The sequence below is a fragment of the Oryctolagus cuniculus genome, chromosome 5, assembly GCF_051225735.1.
Source record: "Oryctolagus cuniculus isolate XC-2025 breed Fujian yellow rabbit chromosome 5, ASM5122573v1, whole genome shotgun sequence".
Lineage (NCBI taxonomy): Eukaryota > Metazoa > Chordata > Mammalia > Lagomorpha > Leporidae > Oryctolagus > Oryctolagus cuniculus.
In genome coordinates, this window is record NC_142871.1 from 129,665,437 (window position 1) to 129,680,540 (window position 15,104).

Genomic DNA, 15,104 nt, shown 5'->3' on the forward strand with positions numbered 1-15,104 from the left:
TGGGCTTGTCATCTGCAGAGGCTGGATCACCTTAACTGGAAGCTAATGGCAAAACCACGTCCCAAACCTCATGGCACCATTTCTCCATTGCCATGACGACGGGTCCCACCACAGGGGTGAGTGACCAAGAGCAGATGGCCGATGAGCGCTAGCTGCAGCTCCATGCCAGGGTTCAGTGCACCATCCCGGAGCTGGGACTTCCCTCAGTGTGCAGTCCTTGTCTCACCACCAGACCTCCAAGGAGAGGACTCATGCTTCCTTCCTGTTGTCTCCATGGGGTCAGGGTATCAGGTTTCACACCCAGGGACTTCTTACCAAGCAGGCGGATGCACTGGCCCGATGGACGTCACCAGGAAGCAGGACGGGCTGGTGCTAGCATGCATGGCAGACCCTCAGGCTACCCCTGGCTAAGCGTGGGGTCCAATCATCCCAGACCTGACTCAGATCCCAAGAATGCAGTGGGCGTTTCTACCTCTGTATTTCCAGCCAGCCGTCCTCCATTGCAGGTGCAATGGCTGCCTGTGGACTTCCACTCGGCCCTTCTTCCTCCCTCTGAGATGAGAGGATCCCAGGAAAACCCCAGAGGACAGAGAGAGATGGCTCCTAAGTGTTCCGACGCTCTTGAGGCTCCTCAGCATCTTATTTCACAAAAGCCCAGATCCACCTCTTTCTATGAGAGTCTAACCACTGCACCACACAGCCTCGAATCCAACGGAAGTAGGAGTCCATCCTTCTGGGAACACAGCTCCCGGTGTCCACCCCAGTGAGACACCTGTTTCCCCCACGCAGCGAAGGTGTCCTGGGGACCCCCCCTCAGGTCCAAGAGGGGTCTTAAGAGCAGGAGACCCCAGAACACGGGCTCCCGCCCGCTGTTCATTCACCCTCCCTTCCCTGCCCCCTCGCACTGACCACCAGCTCTGCGAAGCGGACGTTAAGCTCCTCGGGGTTCGGGATGGGGCCGGAGAACTCCAGGTACTGCAGAGGGTGGTTGTCCCGGATGTTGATTTCGGGGAGGTCACTGCCCCCGAAGCAGCACAGGAAACCCAGGCCATGGCGGCTCCTCTTGCGGGGTGCCATGGTCACCGCAGGCCGGCAGGGGGGCGGGGGGTCAGCAGGCAGACGCCCTAGGTCCTCATGGTGATCTGGGCAGGAGAACAGAGCACAGGGCGTCAGGCACAGCAGTCAGACAGGCGGGGACAGAGGTCACTCTGCCTTCTAATCTCTTTGCTCCACAGAGTAGCAGGGGCCTCAACCCAGTCATAAAGCCCCCCTCCTATTTCCCACAGCTTCTCTCTATTCCCCCAGCTCCTTCCACCTGGATGCACTGACATGCCCTCCGGGTGCTTCCCGCAATGCATACTGTCACATTCCTCCTCTCTGTCCCCAGAGAAGACAGGGGGACTGAGGACGCAGAGTGCGCCTCCCAGGCAGTCAGAGCACGTGCTCCTCTTAGGTTCTCCAGGACTGCAGCTGGGCGTCTGTGCTCTGCACTCTGGCTGACCAGGCTCCAGCAGGGCTCACTCTCTTGGCTCATTTCAGGGTCTGGGGATGGCAGAGCCAAGGGCAGCAGCCAGTCGTGGATTGAGGAAGGAAGCAGGCTGGTGGGGAGACAGCGAGCGGATCCTATGGCAGAGCTCCTGGGGCAGGCACTGGGTGGGTAGGGAATGGAAAGCCTTGGGGTCCCGCGCAGTTTTCTGCACAGTGTGCTGACCCAGGCACGTATGGGTGGATGCCAAATATCCACAAGGCGACGGCTCAGCCACCCAGCAAAAGGAGGCCGTCTGCCTTCCCAGAGGGCACTGTGGGAGCAGTGAAAGTGAACCCTGGGAAAGGAAATGGGCTGACACTGGAGTTATGTTCAACATCTCAAAGGAAATCTGCTTAGATCTGCACTTTTTTCCAAGACAGAGGGCGTGGCTCTGGCCAGAGACAAACGGACAGATACCCAGCACTTGCTGGTGCTCAGGACAGAAAGGGTCAAGTCTCCGGCTTGCCACTGGTAAAGCCTTGCTTGGTGATGACCAAGCCTGAGGAGGAAGCCTGACCACTGGTCACGGAGATCCACACAGTCTCCAGATCAAGCAAGCCCGACACTCAGCACACAGGCCTCCCGAGGGTGGGAGCCGCCCATGTACACGGGGTCCTAGACGTGCTTTCAGATAACTGGGTACACTCAGCAGAGACCCTGACTCCCACACCACTCTGTCCAGCCACAGTCACCCCATCCCATACTTAGAGACGCTCATCCTTTGAATACTGGACTCTTTCGATATCCTGTTGAATATCATTGACTTGGGGGTCGAGCTATTTTTGAGTCTTGATTGCTAGCTGTTTCTCTGAGATTTGGACCATGAACAGCGTGGAAGGCTTCCACGGTCATCATCCACATCCTCACTGGACGGGTCAACCCTGACAAGGACACTGTGACCCTGTCGTGCATGACGGAGACTTATTCTTCATCACTCTCGGGGCAGTCCATCAACCAGCTCAAAATCCATGTAACTATGCTGTCATCCGGCCCCATTTTCTATTGTTTAATATATATAAAGTTGTTGTTGAGAAGCAAAGAGAGAGGCAGAGACAGAAATTAAGAGCACCCATATGTGGTTCACTCCCCAAATACTCAAAACAGTCAGGGCTGGACCAGGCCAAAGCCAGGAGCAGGAGCTCCACCCAGATCTCTCACGTGGGGGCAGGGGCCCACTACTTGAGCCGTCATCTGCCTGCCAGGTGTCCACTAGCAGGAAGCTGGAGTCAGGAGCTGGAGCTAGGAATGAAACCCAGGCAACTAACATGGACGTGTGTGTGTCTTAATTGTCAGGTTAAACGCCAGCTCCCCAGCCTCCTTTTTTGTAAAGATAACAAGAGAGGTTTTTCCTAGATCCCTGTGGAACTCCAGATTGGCTACATCTAAGGCATTCCTTTGAATTTGCTCTAGAATCTTATCAAAAAAACAAAAAAACAAGACAAACATAGTGTAACTTGTTCCTAGTGAAAAAGTAACTTCTAGAGGACACTGCTTTGTTTCCCAGCTCCCAAAAACACAGCTAGCAACTCCCTGCACTCTGATTTGGCCTCTTCTAGAATCACGATCAATTTTAATCTTCATTATAGAGCTTTTCACTGACTGTTGTTTCTTTATAAACTTTATGACAGGCTTTTATTTAAAGATTGAGTTATTTATTTGAAAGGCAGAGTTAGAGAGAGAGACAGAGAGGAAACAGAGGTCTTTCATCCGCTGGTTCACTCCACAAATGGCCACAACGAGGGGAGCTGTGCCAATCTGAAGCCAGGAGCCAGAAACTCCATCTGGGTCTCCCACATGGGTGCAGAGGCCCAAGCACTTGGGCCATCTCCTGCTGCTTTCCCAGGTGCATTAGCAGGGAGCTGGGTCAGAAGTGGAGCAGCCAGGGCTTGAACTGGTTCTTGGACGTGGGATGCCAGCACCATGGAAGGCAGCTGAACCCACTGCACCACGATGCCAACCCCTGTAACAGGCTTTTTAATTGGCCCAGGAGAGCCTCCACGATCAGAGGTTGCCTTGTACTCTTGGGGGAGTCAAGAAGTAGACAGAGACCCTCCCAACAGGAGGCTCCATCCCCCAAGAGAAGGGCCTCATGCACCTGGGGAGGGCTGCCTGTTTTGCAGCTCCTGGGCCTGGTTGTATTCCGAGGACAGAGGGCGGACAGCCCCCTCTCACGTCTTCTCCTGCCTCCCTCATCAGAACACCCAAGGCTGAAACCATAGGCTCTTAGCTGGGAAGAGCCCCAGAAGTCAGGTGGTCTCGTGGCAAAGAGCAAAGAAATAGGGCTCACAGAGGAAATGTCTTAAGGGAAATGTCTAGGGACAGAGCTGGGATGAAAACTCAGGGCTCCAGCACCCAGGCCGGGGTCTGGGCCCTGCCCAGGCCAGTGGGCCCTGTTCCCGCCCTGTCCCTGGGCCCCCAGTAACCTCCCTCTGTTGGAGAAGTCTTCTTTCTACTGCTTACTTGAGAAACACCCCTAGTCTCAAATGCCCCCTCTAGACCAGAGGCCCTGCCAGAGACCCAAGAGGCTGCCCCCTCCTCCACCCTCAACGGGACCTGCGTCTGTCTCGCAGCCTGACTCCCCAACCCCACTGCTCCCGCACCTCCTCCACTCCAGCCTCCTAGTGGCAGGGGCAGAGGCCTTGAAGGCCGACCCACTAGAAGATCTGATGGCTGCCCCTGCCTTCCCAGCATGTCTCCTAACATCTCAGAGCCCCAGCTCCCTTGCCCGTGACACCACCCCAACCACAGCATCTGCACTCCAGGTTCTAGAAGAGTAAATGAAGCCACATGAGCAAACCACCTGGGACCCCACACTCACCAGCTGAAGAGCAGCACGGCGAGGTGAGAGTTACCCCTCCCAGAGCCTGCAGCCATCAGTGCTTCTCCAGGCATACAAGGGGCTGCTGAGGCCTGGTCCTGTAGGAATCAGCCCAGCCAGACTTATGAAATTATGAAGGAGCTGGCACTGTGGTGTAGTGGGTAAAGCTGCCGCCTGCAGTACTGGCATCCCATATGAGCGCCAGTTCAAGTGCCGGCCGCTCCACTTCTGATCCAGCTCTTTGCTGTAGCCTGGGAAAGCAGTAGAAGATGGCCCAAGTGCCTGGGCCCCTGCACCCGCATGGGAGACCCAGAAGAAGCTCCTGGCTCCTGGCTACGGATCAGTGCAGCTCCAGCCATTGCAGCCAACTGGGGAGTGAACCAGCAGATGGAAGACTTCTTTCTCTCCCTCTCTGTAACTCTGCCTTTCTTTTCTTTTCTTTTTTTTAAGGTTTTTTTTTTTTTTAATTTTATTTGAAAGGCAGAGTTACAGAGAGGCAGAGGCAAAGAAGTCTTCCATCCATCCACTGGTTCACTCTCCAGATGGCCACAACGGCTGGAGCTGTGCCAATCCAAAGCCAGGAGCTTTTTCTGGGTCTCCCATGTGAGCGCAGGGGCCCAAGGACTTGGACCATCTTCCACTGCTTTCTCAGGCCATAGCAGAGAGCTGGTTCAGAAGTAGAGCAGCCAGGTCTTGAACTGGCACCCATATGGGATGCTGGCACTGCAGGTGGTGGCTTTACCTGCTACGCCACAGTGCTGGCCCCAACTCTGCCTTTCAAACAGAATAAATCTTAAAAAAGAAGAAGTCACAAAGCTTTGCCTTCACTAACTGGGACATCAGATCCAAAGGAGCTGGCTCTTCCTGGGCTCTGCGCTCTCACTAGTTGGAAAGGCAATGAAATCCTCTGTGCTGGGCTGGCGCCGTGGCTCACTTGGTTGATCCTCCACCTGCAGCACCAGCATCCCTTATGGGCACTGGTTCTAGTCCCGGTTGCTCCTCTTCCAGTGCAGGCAGCGGAGGATGGCCCGAGTGCTTGGGCCCCTGCACCCGCATGGGAGACCAAGAGGAGACATCTGGTTCCTGGCTTCGGATCGGCACAGTTCCAGCCGTGGCGGTCATTTGAGGGGTGAACCAACGGAAGGAAGACCTTTCTCTCTGTCTCTCTCTCTCACTTTCTATATCTCTACCTGTCAACTAAATAAATAAGAAAAAAGAAAAAGAAATCCTCTGTGCTGATGTGAGCAGGCAGTGGAAAGGAGAGTAGGCCAGAGCGGTTCGTTTCTGCAAAGTCCCTTAGAGACAAGAGCCATGGGGGAGTCACCTTCGGAGGAGCGTGGGAGGAAACAGGAAGCAGAGACACAAGGAAACTCTGTGTACTTGAACTTGAGCCAGCGGATCCCACCTGCCCCCACAGTCAGCCACTTTTCTCCCCATGAAAACTTCCGCAGCGTGGACAGCTGCCTGCCCCCTCCCCTCTTCTCAGGCGTGCCCGTGCCAAAACACAGAACCCCTGGCCTTTGACAGCAACCATCAGCTGTTAGTCAGCACCTCCTGCCAGTACTGTAAGGGAGCTATGAGGCCCCCGCCAAGGGGTCTCCCCTTGCCCGTGGCCCCCGCCAGACTTTGCTCCCAGTTTGCCTGGAGAAAGCACGTGGACTGGGCTCCAGAACCCACATCCCCAACCCCTGTCACCAGCCAGCTGTGGCCTTGGCTTCCTCTCTGTACAATGGCCAGGCTGCACCAAAGACCTCCAAGGACCCAACCAGCCCTGACCATCCACACTGTCCAGTTCATTCCCCTTCCCAAAGCTTTCCCCAGGGGCTCTCCGCCGCCAGAGCCGTCTCCCCACATCCCACCCTGAGCCAGGAAGGACTTCCTGTTGCTTGATCTCAGTCTCCCACTAAGCCTGTCAACAAGAAAATCTTAACCCTTACCCCAAAGCCCGAGGCTGGCCACCACCCACGCCGGCTCCCGCGTCTTAGGTCCTCAACAGCGCCCTGCCAGCAGGGCTGATTTCTTACACTTCTGTAAACGCTGGGCAGTAATAATACTGCAGGCTTTGCTATCTGCCAGATACTAGCCGTATCTACACTGTATCTTCACAACAGCTCTCCAAGATAAATGGCTCATCTTTAAGTTATTTTTAAAAAAACAACAGTGCTGGCATTGCAGCTCTACGGGTGAAGCTGTCACTTACAATGCTGACATCCCACAAGTCCCGGCTGCTCTGTTTTGGATTTGGCTCCCTGCTAACGTGCCCGGGAAAGCAAAGGGAGATGGTGCAGAGGAAGATGACAGGCCCAGCCCAGCCCTGGCCGCTGTGGGAGTGAACCAGTTGATGGAAGATCTGTCACACTGCCTTTCAAATAAGTACAAATAAATCTAAAACACACACACACGCACACACACACACCCCAACAGAATACAAAACAACAGCTGTAGTTCAGAGAGTTCACATGCCTGGTTAGTGCCGTAGCTAGGATTCGAACCCAGGACTGTCAGACTCAAAGGCTGGCCTGCTAAGCCCCAAGGCCCATGTCCAAGGAGTGCTGTAAGCAGAGACCTGCTCAGAGCTTTCTCAAGTGTTTCACGGATTCAGATTCCGCAACTCAACACCGCGTTTCCTGTCCAAGCGTGTCCCAGCTCTGCAGTGTCAGGCCAGCTTCGCCGTGGCCTTAGGAGCTGATGATCATCACTGTCCCCTTTACGGATGGTGACACCAGAGCTTCAGGAGCTGCTGCGTGGCCTGGGCAACCACATTCAGCTGCTCAGAGTCCCAGATGGCAGAGGGGGGACTCAAGGGTCAGTATTCGGACTCCAAGTGCAGTGCTCTGCTCACAGAACCAAAGCGGACCCATGACCCCTCCCGTCAGTTCCTGAGACCAGTGCTACAGCTCTGACACAGACTGCATTCTCCTCTCCCCTTCTCCACATCCGTGTGTTGGGGTTATCAGGGCAAGGGCGCGCTGTTGATGGTCTCTCCTTGGCCACTTCCAGCCTGCCTCCCAGGAGCCAGAAGCTGTGCTGAGCGTTCCACACCATCGCATTTATTCTCCCAATCACCCCGCGCACCAGCGTCCCTCCTTAGATTTATTTAAGACTCTGCAGGGTCAGGGCACTCACCCAAGGACCAAGCCCTGTGAGTGAAGGGGCTGGGTTAGAGGACAGTGATATCTCAAACCCACACGCTCTCCACCAGCTGTGAGCACACGGGCTGCACATGGGCATGTTGACAAGGACCCAGGAGTAAGCCAGGCAGAGCTCCCTTCCTTCCGAGCTCCCCTTCTAGTGGGCTGGCTAGGGGAGTTGAGGCAGCAGCACACAGAGGGTTGGAGAGAGAGGTGCTTGGGAAACATCAAGAAGAGGGGTGCTGTCCAGTCTTAGGGGGCGTCGGCAGCAAAGGGGAAGTCAAGGCAGGCTTCCAAGAGAAGGCAACGTTGAGTCAGCCCTAAGGAGAAGTCCAGGCAAGGGGCACAGCGTTAAGCAAAGGCACTAGGGGAGGAAGCAGCATGGTGAGAGTCGGGCCCAGGCCCCAGCCAGTGGCTCTGTCCTTCTGTGGCTACGTGAATAGGCAGAGGAAAGCGACTGGGGAGAAGACGGCTTGGGCTTGATGCATAGCTGAAGGCACCCAGGGCGCCTGCTGCTTGGCTGCCTCTCCCATCTGGGTCTGGGAGTGGGCCCAGAGCTTCTGCTTGGAGCATAAGAATGCAGACGATTTCCTGCTCCACAGAGGAGACTGCCCCGCAGGCGCTGACCCTGTGTGCCACTGAGGGTCGCCCAGGAAATGGCCCAGGGCCAGCGTCCCCAATCTTCAGTCTAGCTGAGCCTCTGAAGACCATTTCCTCCTGCTGTTGTGCAGCAAACAGGCCTGGGGGGCTCTCACAACCCTGTTCCACCTGCTTCCTCCCTGAAACCGCCCTATTAGCAACCTCCAGCTCTACCCCTCGCACTCGCCCGGGATCAGCTCAGCTGCCCTCAGCTCAGACTACGTGACTTCCGCCAAGCTACGGAACCTCAGGCTCCTCACCTGTAAAATGGAGGAATTAGAGGCTGGCGCTGTGGCGGAGCAGGTCAAGCCACCGCCATCCCATACAGGCACCGGTTTGTGTCCCGGCTGCTCCACTTCCAACCCAGCTCCCTGCCAATGGCCTGGGAAAGCAGTGGAAGATGGTTCAAGTGTTTGGGCCCCTGCCACCCATGTAGGAGACTCGGAAGAAGCTGCTGGCTCCTGGCTCCAGCCTGGCCCAGCTCTGGCCATTGCAGCCATCTGGGGAGTGAACCTGCAGATGGAAAATCTCTGTTTCTTCCTCTCCAACTCTTTCAAATAAATAATCCAGAGGAAATAATCATCTGTGCACTTCCCAGTGCTGCCCTGAAGATGAAATCAGATAACATCTAAGAGCTCGGCGCTCTACAGAGAAGCTGCTATGACGCTAACACCTGACGAACATACCCGGGGACTGGCCGGATGTGCTTTAGAATGCTTTCCCCGTGTGGACAAGCTGCGCATGTCATCATGGTGAGTGGCAAGTGGGACAGGGGCTGGGGCCAGCTCACACATCTTCCTGAACACTGCTCTGCCAGCTGCAGCCATGTCCGCTCCTTTAATGAAGATCTCAGGTTTTTTGCTTAGAACTGAGAATTTTTTTAAAGATTTATTTTTTACTTTAATTGAAAGAGTTACAGAGAGAGAGGTAGAGAGAGAGGAACCAGGAGTTTCTTCCAGGTCTCCCAAGTGGGTGCAGGGGCCCAAGGACTTGAGCCATCTTCTGCTGCTATCCCAGGCCATAGCAGAGAGCTGGGTGGGAAGTGGAGCAGCCAGGACCTGAACCGGCATCCATATGAGATGCCAGCGCTGCAGGCTGGGGGCTTTAACCCACTGTGCCACAGCACCAGTTCCCAGCTATTTTCTTGCAATGGCAATCCTCTCACCCAGAGCCAGAAGTACTCACTGCTGAGCCCTTTCAGAAAACGCCCATTGATCCCTGTATTTTAAGATGACTCCTAGGTAACTGACAACCTCCAGTTAGTTTTCATCTACCAAAACATCTATCTCGGGGTTGCTGTTACGGCATAGTGGGCTAAGCCACCACTTGCAACCCTGGCATCCCCATCAGCTCCAATTGGAGTCAGCTGTACCACATGTGATCCCGCTCCCTGCTAATTCACCTGGGAAAGCAGCGGAGGATGACCCAAGTGCTTGGGCCCCTGCACCCAGAGGGGAAGATCCAGGTGAAGCTCCAGGCTCCTAGCTTCAGCCCGGCCCGGCCCAGCCATGGCAGTCCTCTGGAGAGCGAACCAGTAGATGAAGAGATCTCTTGTGCTCTGTCATTCTGCCTTTTTTTTTTTTTTTTTTTTTTTTACTGGCAGGAGCCAGGTGCCTCCTCCTGGTCTCCCATGGGGTGCAGGGCCCAAGCACTTGGGCCATCCTCCACTGCACTCCCTGGCCACAGCAGAGAGCTGGCCTGGAAGAGGGGCAACCGGAACAGAATCCGGTGCCCCGACCGGGACTAGAACCCGGTGTGCTGGCGCCGCAAGGCGGAGGATTAGCCTAGTGAGCCGCGGCGCCGGCCCCATTCTGCCTTTCAAACCAACCTATTTTAAAGAACTATCAGTTTCACATGCATCATTTTTTTTATTTGACAAGTAGAGTTATAGACAGTGGGAGACAGAGAGACAGAAAGAAAGGTCTTCCTTCTGTTGGTTCACTCCCCAAATGGCCACTACGGACGGTGCTTTGCCAATGCGAAGCCAGGAGCCAGGCTCTCTTCCTGGTCTCCCATGCGGGTGCAGGAGCCCAAGCACTTGGGCCATCCTCCATTGCCCTCCTAGGCCACAGCAGAGAGCTGGACTGGAAGAGGAGCAACCAGGACTAGAACCTGGCACCCATTTGGGATGCTGGCGCCTCAGGTGGAGGATTAACCAAGTGAGCCACGGCGCTGGCCCCACACGCATCATCTTAACACATCGTACTGGTTCACCTCTTTCCTGTCTGACCTATAAAATTGGGAAGACCAGGCCCTCAACCCAGGGATTCTACGTGTAATAGTATCACTCTTCCCACGCATCGAGCACCATGCTCAAGCTTCATCTGGAGCTTCCACCTCCCCGTACTACAGATGGGGACACCTGAGGCTCAGCAAGGCGCTCGCTGGGAGCCTAGGGCTCAACAGGTCTTCAGCTCCCCTTCAGCTGTGCTGCCCTGTCTGTCTCAGAGGCTGCTGGGAGCGATGGCCATGGCTCATCAGAACAAGAAACACATCTGTCCAGCTCCCAGACAGGGCAGGCCGTGTGGTCAGTGCAGCCCCATCCTGTGACTGCCTGGGCAGGAAGCTCCTTCCCCGAGCGCTCCCCCTACCCCACCCCGGGGAGGGGCGGGGCTCTGGACCCTCTGAGGTTGAAACTTGCAGGGTGAGCTTCAGGCAGGGCTGGGGTGGGGGCAGGGAGCACTTTCAAAACCCAGCAAGCTCTTTCCAGGACTCAGGGAGCTATTTTTAGCAGCCGCCTAAATTATGGCTTCCCCCCTGTGCTCTGAGAACGGCAAAGAAAGCAAAAGTAAACTCTCTCAGCCCTGGAGCCCCTGTGTGCAGGCCGGCGGGTGTGATACAAGGAGAGGAGCCACTGTGGCATGGAGGAGCGGGAAGGCGTGGAGGGGCTCCCAGCTGGGAAAGCAAAGCGGAAAGGCTCTCAAAGTGCCTGTGGGAGACGGTGGGAGCCGCAGATTCTTCTGCTGGTTTTCTCATGGTGAGAGATGCTAAAGGGAAGAAGGGTGCTTTGTCTTATTGGGGCAGGTGGTGGTCTTCCAAGGCCACGGTCAAGCACTCGTCCCCCTCCCCTCTGCCCCGAGCCCTAAGGGACTCCTTCAAACAAAGCAATTTCCTGGGTACTTCAGATACAGTAGGCATCAGACCATGCTCACCAAGTGCACAGCCTTTCTAGCGAGCTGGTGGCACAACCAACCAGAATGTGAAGGCGGGGAAGGGGTCAGCTCCCAGCTCTGGGCCCGAGGGAGGGGAGGGTGACTTCTGGCTGGAGTCACTGGGAGCCATCACCAACACAGAGACATCAAAGCTGGACCTCAGGGGAAGAAAGGAAGTTGGCACCACCAGTGAGGGCCCCAGAACGTGTTCTCAACAAAGGCTGTGCCCGGATGAGGACCTGGCCCCAGCCGAAGCCCAAGGTGAGCGGATGGGACAGGGAGGGGTGGCGAAGGGAAGTGGCTCTTCCAGGCAGCAGTGAGAAGCAAGGCTCGGGGTGGGGGCTCAGCTTGCAGTGCTGAGCCAATGGAGACCAGGTGGCTGGCTGATGGCTGTTGAGTTTGTGAGCGGAGAATTGGGGATTTTATGATGTGCAATCAGAGTAGGGACCCAAACAGCCGTTCCTGGAGCAGTACATGGGGTGGATCACAGGGTGGAGAAGAGGCAGGGGATGACACTGTCTATGTGGCTGCAAGTTAATGAGACCCTCAACTGCCCCACACAGAGAGGAGGGGCCGGATACCGGAGATGACAGAGGGGCGTGCGTGCCAGCACGAGTGTGAGTGGCTGACGGAGCCTTGGCCGGACATGTCCTGGATGCAGAAAACAGGGGCTTGGGCACAGAATGATGGAAGCTCTCGGGGCAATGGCTGTGAAGTCGTAGAGAAGAAGGAATTTCAACAACCTCTGCTACCCACGAAAGCCAGTGGGTCTGGGGCTCCAGGTCAAAGGAGTGCGCCCTGCACAGGGCAACCCGTCTACTCACCCCCTTCTGCTTCAGAGGCCAGGCCCCTCCCCCGCTCCCACGGATGGGGCTGCATTTACTGAAGGAGTGCAAAGAAATAGCCTGCAGCTTTTTTCCATGGGAGGGGGTGCTTCTCCCACCAGAGAGTCCCACAGTGCAAACAGCTCAGCATCAATGCACAACCCAGGACTGGAGAAGCCCCTGCTGGCCCCTCCTCCCGGCCCTCTTCCCACAGGGCCCCAGGACAAAAGGCATTCTGTCACTCATGTGCTCAGGACACCCGGAGGTCACGTCAGGGCAAGTCCACCCTGGGACCCCTGCTGGCCCTCTCTGGACCCCTAAGCTGAGTCTTCTCCTGTATATGGTACCCTCTCAGCATCCTGTGTCCACATCGGACAAGGGACTTTGTGCCCAAGGGCCTGGCCTGGAACACAGGTACATTTGCTCTTAGAGTGAGAAGACTGGGGGAGGACAGGCATGGGAGCTGGGCTGTCTCCTAGAAGACAAACCTGGTTGGAAAATGGAGATCCAAGGTGACCCGTGACCTCCTCCCCAACACTGGCCATACAGTCTCATCCACTCATTCTAATAAGTGTGTGGGGCACAGGGTACCAGCTGAGAACTGGAAAACACAGTTAGCTAGAGTTCATTCTGGTGTGGGAGGGAGGCAGGGAGATAAACATACAGCAACGTGGGCGTGGGCATGGTGGAGCTAAGGGAAGCTTGAGTCTGCAAACATTCGCAGATGCAGCCCCGGGGGGGTTCTGGCCCCCCTGAGCCTCCCGCCCACACAGTTTAGAGGGGGCATCGTAGAGGGCAATAATCAGATGCTACTGAAGATTCACAATCAGAGGGGCTTCCCAGGGTTGGGTTACTGATGTTCCCACCACCAATATTAAAATATAAGAATGGGCTCGTGGGCAATGGTTGATGACAGAGAGGGAGACAGACATATAAACACACACATATTTGATAGCCTGAAGCACTTATCTTCACACTGCGAGGGGATTTTTCTTATGCTTTTCTGGAATTTTTCCAAATTTTCTATTGTGGGAATTTATTATTTTCACCAAAAAATATTATTTTTTTAAAAAAAGAAGGGGCCCTAGACGAAGAATGGAGACACTCGGGACTGAGGCCAGTTCTGCTCTAAGGGCCTATCTGAATGACAGCGGACAAGAGAAGACAGTTTCTCTGGGCCTTCTCTGTAGGTCGAATCACACATTCTCTGGAGTTTCTTCCAGTCCTCACCCTAGGACCTGTCCACAAAGCACAAGAGGCGTTCAGGGGTTCTTGTTGAACTGAAGCATAGCCCATGAGTTCTGTTCATGCTCCAGGTAGTCATCTGTTCTCTTTTTCATTCATTCCCTCACCACTGTTTTTTTTCAGCAGTTGCTCTGTGCCTGGCACTGTTCTTAAGGAGAAACACAGACCATTCCTCCCTCTCACGGCTTCAGGGAGCCAAACTCCAGAGCCCCACGAACTGCTCCTTGCCTCGCCTCCCTAATGCCCCACCTGATAATGACCTTGCTACCTTGGACGTGCTTGCTTCATTTCCAAACACTAACCTGCTGACGAGTCTGGCCCCATAGGACCTCAGGCTGAGACCATGCCGCCCTTCCACTCTCCCAGCCATCCTGCAAAAGGCTCTCACAAGAACATTCCCAGGAGAACCCGGATTCTACATCCCTTGGTTCAGCATCTCTTAAGGGTTCCCCCCAGTTTGGTGGGACTCACAAATTCCAGCCCGGAAGTCCCATCTACAACCTAAGACTCCGCAAGGACATAGAAGACCTGGAACTTGCCCACTCTGATGACGGCAGGAATAGAAAATGGCACGGCTATTCCAGAAAGCAGTTTGGCAGTTTTTTTGTCTGCAGGTGACCCAACTCTTCTACTCCTAGGTGTTTACCCAAGGGCAGTAGATGATACATCCACACAAACACTTGTTCAGGGATGTTCTCAGCAGCTTTATATGGACCAGTTCTCAGAGCCCATTGACTGGCGAGTCCACAACCTGTGTGTTCACACGGTGGAAAACTGCTCAGCAAGGAGAAGGGACGACCTATTGTTCCCTGCCATTTGCAAGTGGATCTCAAAATAATTAGGCTGAGTGGAAGGAGCCAGAGGGCAGAGTCTTTACTGGGCGATTCCATTGGCCTAACATTGCTCAGAAATGCAAACTGACATTCAGTGACTAGAAGCACATGGGCATTCACCTGCTGGGGGTGTGGCAGGTGCACATCTAAGGGTGCATCATGAACAGGCAAAGGGGAACTCTGAGAGATGATGGACACGCTTGTTATCTTGACTGTGCGGATGGTTTCCAGGAGCAAAGACATCAAATCATGCACTTTGTTCTCGTGAAGTTTATTGTATGCTGATTATACTGTTTAGAAATAGCTGTTAGAAATTATAAATAAATTATAGCTGTTTAGAAATAAACAACTCTATTCATAGCTTCACAATGTCAAACACCATGGGTAAGGCAGCTGGCCACCCTCGAGAAAAAGACGAACGTTATCTGCTACCCTAGGATTCTGGGAAGACCCCATTGCCCAGTGTTGGGAGATGGAGAGCGAGGACTCTCCTTCCAGGCAGAAGCCTCAGTGGGTCTCCCGTCCCAGGAGGCAGGCTGGTACACAGTGGAGACTGCATGCTTTCACACCTTGCCTCGTGGGCACGTGGCATGGCAATGCCCACTCCTGGGGCCTCTGTCAGCCCCAAATGAAGAGCAGGTATCAAGTGGCCAGCACACTGCTGGGCACAGCCCAGGTCCTCCCCGACTCCCAGTCCCTGGCTTCTCATAGCAATAGCCATAGATTAGGGATTGGTCCACACAAACACAGCAAGAAGCTGAGGGGCTCCTAGGAGTGGACAGCGAAGGGGCTAAGAAGCCTGGAGGAGCAGATGCAGACACGAAACTGGCTCCAGCTGTGTGAATGTCGGTGGGTGTCACGTGGAAGTGACTGCAGCCAAGGCCCTGGTGTGGGTAGGATCAGGGTGCTTGCAGGCTGAGTTACAGTCCAGAGA

The 15,104-nt window shown here is 55.0% G+C and overlaps 1 protein-coding gene across 14 annotated transcripts in view; it reads right to left on the reverse strand.

Annotated features, from left to right (window-relative positions):
• The window catches only part of DAAM2 (dishevelled associated activator of morphogenesis 2), a 115,163-nt gene that overhangs the window by 44,330 nt on the left and 55,729 nt on the right, over positions 1–15,104 (reverse strand). For all 14 annotated transcript variants that reach the window (XM_017345100.4, XM_089333254.1, XM_070074108.2 and 11 more), the window contains one exon: positions 910–1,142. In XM_017345100.4, the coding sequence (XP_017200589.3) occupies positions 910–1,077 (168 nt within the window). In that variant the 5' untranslated portion in view covers positions 1,078–1,142. The remainder of the gene's footprint in view (positions 1–909; positions 1,143–15,104) is intronic.